Consider the following 5,766-nt stretch of genomic DNA (forward strand, 5'->3'; position numbering starts at 1 on the left):
GCCTTTTATTAGACCAGCGGGCCACGCTTGTCCGGTGTTATTGGACCAGCAGGCCGCCCCACTTACCAGGTGTTATTGTGTAAGTAGATTGTAAGAACCATATTTTTTGATACGTGATTTATGTTGCAACAACCTAAAGAATTGTTTTGGAAAAAATAGCATCTGGATCAGTGGCATCATGCTACGTCTTAGTTGGCATCTTCTTCCTCATCTCCGTCCGTCTATTTATGTGGCAACCCACTACGGCGTCTGTCTCAAGCCAATAGGTTTGTCGTGTATATATGCAGCATCATATGTCGTCCAACAATCCAGTTTTAATTTCATGGTGCATGCATGCAAAGTCCCTCCCTCCCTGTACAACGGGGCTTCTCAATAGCCTCTCTTCCATTCCCACGTTCCTTTGTTGGTCCCAATGGAGGCTATTTTTTTTTTTTTGGAAGTACCCAAGGAGGCTAGTTGATACTAGAAACAACCTGGGAACGTATATGAATTAGTAACAACAGGTTCAATAGATCAAGGTGGGAATATTGTCTCAGTGTATGCTATGGCACAATTGGTTGCGCAGCCTACAAGGTACAAACGCACACAGGCCCAGCCAGAAGCCCAGCCGAGTGACCTAACGAAAAATCGAACTCAGCCTACATACGACGTACAAAGAAACAGACAGTCGGACGAAACCAAGAATATAACCTTCCTTTATTAGTAGGTATACATGAGTATAGACTGGGGTATACATACAAATATATATCATGTCAGGACATCTGGTAAGTGCACCCTATGATGATCAATGAGTTTGACATATCTTTTAGGTACGATCATGATGATCCATGGCGCACTCAAGAGGAGCGTGTGTTGCCATGAGCCAGGAACTCTATGAGGTTGCGGTTGAAGACACATGGCCTCTCCAGTTGTACAAGATGCCCTGCTTTGCTTATGCGTCGCAGGTTCGCCTTCTCCCCTAGCTTGCTGCACCCATAATTTAAGAACGATAGTACATGTACTGTCTGACGAATTTGTTGAAGGAACATGTGGATAATAGTTGTTTTCTTACTGTTTCAGACACTCAGCATCCTCTATGGGCCACATGTTGTCATTTTCACCCCACAACAGGAGTATGCTCTGCACCCATCAAAGAAAAAATTAATGGAATGTTAATCACAAGGAACTTGAGGACAAAGAACGCACTTTCTCAAATTTCATTGGTGTGCAGCAAGCTGTAACTTTTTTACGACAAATAATTCAAAAATGGTTATTTTCTAACATGTGACGTGGGCTGTAGATATAAAAAAGAAGAAATATTTCATCCGCAGAGCTTCTAATGAGATGTTCTAGTGCTACAGAGCTTTGTGGTTCTGCTGTAATTTCCAACGCTAGGGAACACGGTCCAAATTGCCACATAATGTAATGTATATATCGTATCATAAAATTTGAAATCCGAAATCAATCACACAATTATGTAAAATGAGAAAGCTTGCAGCAAATATTTGCTCAGGGAGATAAAGAATGAACCTACTGTAGGATCCAAAAATTGTTTCTTTAATGACGGATTCGCCTATTTCTCCCTAGCTAGATACTAGATGCATGTCACCATAATCTAGAAGTTGTGAAGCTTTAGCTGTAGAAAAGTGCAACGTCCTCCTGAATTTGCACATAAATTTCTAAACTATGCAACCGCATAATGAAAGAAGAAGTTACATAAAGAATCAACATGCTGAGACATAGACAGTCCTCATGGCGGTGCTTCAAAACAAAAATTCTATTGTAGTAATTTTCAACAACTGTCCATATACCAGACTTCAGGATTCATCCACGTGTAAAAGGATGAGAAAAATGTTGATCTAACGATAGTCAGTCGTTAAGTGCGTGGGAATCAATATGTATAATTTAACTATCACGGTGATCCTTTTTGACTTCTCGGTTCTCATCGTGATTTGCACGGTAGTTGGAGAATCAAGATTGGTTCAAATGGTTAGCATCATCGATTCAGACATAAGAATAACTATGTCCAATTATGCATAGACGAATTCCTTATTGTAAACTGGTTGGAGACTGTCAGTGCATATAGCGATGAGAAGTTTGAGAACCTGCTGAAAAACAGGGGCAAATGCTTCTGTGTCCCCGAGGACTATATCTTCTATCATCTCAGCTCTCTCCTTTTGGTTGAAATACATCACCTGAACAACAAAGCACGTAACGGATGGTTCATCTTAGTTTTAACAAGACAAAGAAGGGAGCAGAAATACCTTAAGAAAGTCCCTGAGAAGGCGATCCGGAAACCACGGCTTCATGTGCATGGCGTTGGAGAACAGCAACCTGAGCTGGCCAACCGACTCCGGCACCAAGAGCTCCGTCAGCTATTGGGCCCAGCCAAGCCTCCTCAGCAAGTCATCCCTCATGGCGCTAGTGTACTTGACGGTGCTGCCGGAGGCGACGACGGAGCGGACCTGGTCCGGATGCACGGCCGCCAGCTCGAATGCTACGAACCCGCCGTAGCTCCAGCCCACCACGTCGGCCGTACCGACTCCAAGCTTCCGTAGAGCCGCCGCAAGGCACCGTGCCTGGAAGGCCACGGAGCGGTCTGGCAACGGCGATGTGGAGCCGCCGAAGTGCACCAGGTCGGGGACGTACACGTCGTAGCCACGATTGGCGAGGGCGCTCACCTGGAGCACCCACGTCATAATGCCGTCGCCGGCGAAGCCGTGCACGAGCACCACGGGCTGGTGCTTCTTCCGCTGCTTCTGCTTCCTGTCCGGTGCATCGTCATTATCAGGGAGCCAGAGGTTTATGACAGTGCCCGCGTCATCGACGGCAACGGCGTGCTGCCGGAGGCCGGCGTTTGTCGCCAGACGGGCGACTAAGTGTTTTCTTAGCACTTGTATCCAGTTCACCATCCTATGTATGCACGTACGTGGTTGCTGCTTATTTATTGCTTAATGGCTGTTGGCAATTTTATCGGGGTTTAGGTAACCACATTTGCAATGTACCATGGCGGTTAGCACTTTTTATTTATAGGCCGCGCGAGCATTAATTATCTCTTGTCGTCGATTCCTACCAAACGTCGTCATTGGTACAGCTCGCGAACTTCTTTTTCTTCCAGAAAACATGGTTGAAAAGAAATTCTGCAGACATGTAAATTACACGAAATTCCGAGACGATTTTTACATTAGGAAAGAGATTAGACTACCCACAATGAGAATAACATAGGTAGTAACATCACACATATCTAGGTTAAATAGATGATGTAGCATGCAATAAATGAAGAAAGAGATGATAGTGTAACATAGCTAGTTACTACTAGTATGAATAACATCACACATATCAAGGCAAGATGTGTCTATAGTCTAATAAATGAAGTGCTCCATGTTACCACACATATATTACTCCCCACTATAGAGGTAGTAACATAGACTAGTAACATAGGCATGTTACTAGTCTATGTTACTACCCATTATGGCTAGTCTTAGGCCAGAAAATAGTGTTCGGGCTAACGCTCTGGCGATGAACGCCGGACAAACCCTAGTCTCACAACCTGCTGTCAATGACCATATGGTGAACAATGGGCGTGTGGTGTTCTCTTTTTGAAAAAAAAACCCTCAAATTCTTATTTTTTGTTTTTTTCTCGCATAAAGGCCCACATTAACTGCATGTGTGGCATTGGGTGGTCCCACCTGTCAGCCGAACATCACAAATTTTATTAGTATTAGAAAGAAAAATAGGAGTCAGGCAAGGATTCAAACCGTTGACCTATAGTTAGCCGAGAGCACGGCTAGCCAACACACCAAATAACAGTTAAAATCATATAAGGATACTCAGCCTTTATATCTTTGTTAAGAGCATCTCCAACATGCGCATAAAGTTTCGCGCGGGCTTGCGGTCCCGCTCCCGCCCCCGAAACCCTCGCTGCCACCACCTTCCCCTGCCCGTCTCTGGCGGGATCCGGCCGCCCTCGCCGGCGCACAGCCCGGATCCGCCCCCCTTCCCCCGCCCTTCCTTCCCCGGCCCTCTTTCCGCCCTCACGCCGCCTCCCCGGGAAGCGGCCGGGGCGGCCCCCGCGCCTCTACTCTTGGCTTCGCCGCCTCATCCTCTCCCCGGCCGTCGCCGGCGGGCACCCCCGGCTCCTGCCCGGGGGGTGCCGGCGGCGGCAGGATCTCCTCTCCCCGCGCGCGCGTCCTCCTGGCCCGGGGCAGGGGGCGGCGGCGGTGTCGCTCGGCTTGGCGGCGGTCCGGTGACCCGGCGGGGTGGCCGGAGGCGGACGTGGTGGCGGCGCTGCTCCTTGGCGGCGGGGCGGCGTGGTGGTGCGGGGTGGCCGACGTTGCGCCCCCGGCCCAGATCTGGGCCCGGCGGGCCCCATCTGTGTCCTAGCGGGCCATCCCCTCGGCGTGGCCTCGTTGTCTGCGGCGCGGTGAGGAGGAGGAGCGGCTCGGATATGGGGCGTCGGCGCCGATGGCGTGCCGGCAGCAGTGCGAAGGCGGGAGCTTTACGGGCCGGGCCTGGTGTGCTCCTGCTATTGCGTCCGGACGGCTACCGTCGCTGACGGTGGAGGTGGGGCCCTCCCGCGTGCCGACGATGCTGATGCCCTAGTCCCGGCTCTGATTGTTCGTCGCGCTGTCCTCAGTTCGCGGTGCCGTGGTGAGACGGCGTGGGGGCCTCATGATCGCGTTGGCGCAAGGTGGTGGTTGGTTTGGTGGCTGGATCTGGAGCGCCCGAGGTGCGTGTTGGGATCGGAGGAAACCCCTGTCGGCGTGGCCGACACCGGCGCAGTGTCGTCTGTGGGTGCCACCTGACCTTCCGGGAGGGCGTCGGGGGTTACCCTTCCTCTCGCCTCGTCGTGTACCGGGGGAAACCCTTGGCAGCAGCGTCGTCATCGTCGCGATCCTTCTTGGAGGTGTTGATAGGTGCCGGCGCTTCGGAGTCTTGGAGCCTAGTGGAAGATCCCGGTGGGCGTAGCATTTACGAGGCTTCTTCGTTTTTGTTGATCCGCCGTTGTCGGCATTTGTTTCTGTTGCTCATTCTCTGTCTTTTTTTTGGGAGTGATTGTGCTGCTTCCGCCCCAGCACCTATCCATGTACGGTTCGCTTGGTTGCTTTGTATACAAAGCGGGGAACCCTTTTTCGGTAAAAGTTTTGCACGCTAAAATAGTTTTAGCATGCCACTGTAGCATTTTTAGCGCGTCGGACCCAACATTGGTTTAGCAGATGCCCAAAAACGCGCGCAAAAAAAACACGCAGTGCAAATTGTGAAGCGCGCGCAATCCGGCACCCCAAATTTGCAGCTTCTGATAGCGCTTTTTAGCGCGTGCCCAATCCTTTTTTGCGCGTGCACTATTTTACAGCTTCTGCTGGAGCTGTCCGGCGCCCAAAAACACCGAATTTTAGCGTGCGGAGCAATTTTTGTGCGCCTGTTGGAGATACTCTAAATAACGTGAAATAAGAATTCTTATTCAGAAAAAATGATACAGCCGTGGGATTTCGCACCAACGACCTGACAGTTACCACGAGGAGGACCTAGCAAATACTCCCTCCGTCCTATAATATAAGAGCGTTTTTTACATTAAGGTAGTGTTAAAAATGCTTTTATAATATGGAACGCAGCGAGTACTATACAACAAACGGCATTTCGTGCCTTAATAGGATTGTTAACCTTTATACAACAGTACGCCCGCTGGCCTAAATAGACTGCAGTTATTGCGGCCCATTTTAAACATGTTAGTTTTTTTCTTTACTTTTTTTTAGCCCCAAAAAATGTAAACTATAAGTGTACATATAA

General features: G+C 49.3%; 1 protein-coding gene across 2 annotated transcripts; it reads right to left on the reverse strand.

Annotated features, from left to right (window-relative positions):
* Positions 1 to 677: 677 nt before the first annotated feature.
* LOC109735201 (uncharacterized) lies at positions 678 to 2,985 on the reverse strand. 2 transcript variants are annotated; one of them, XR_012200158.1, is made up of 4 exons: positions 2,244 to 2,985; positions 2,085 to 2,174; positions 1,052 to 1,119; positions 678 to 966 (listed from the first exon to the last, which is right to left on the reverse strand). XR_012200158.1 is itself a non-coding variant. In XM_073506579.1 (4 exons), the coding sequence occupies exons 1-4, from the start codon at positions 2,292 to 2,294 to the stop codon at positions 837 to 839; spliced, it is 339 nt and encodes a 112-aa protein (XP_073362680.1). In that variant the 5' UTR covers positions 2,295 to 2,984; the 3' UTR covers positions 678 to 836. The 2 variants fall into 2 exon arrangements, 1 of the variants encoding a protein (XP_073362680.1); XM_073506579.1 differs by having other exon boundaries at positions 2,244 to 2,984.
* Positions 2,986 to 5,766: the final 2,781 nt, after the last annotated feature.

The sequence above is a fragment of the Aegilops tauschii genome, chromosome 1 (assembly GCF_002575655.3).
Source record: "Aegilops tauschii subsp. strangulata cultivar AL8/78 chromosome 1, Aet v6.0, whole genome shotgun sequence".
Lineage (NCBI taxonomy): Eukaryota > Viridiplantae > Streptophyta > Magnoliopsida > Poales > Poaceae > Aegilops > Aegilops tauschii.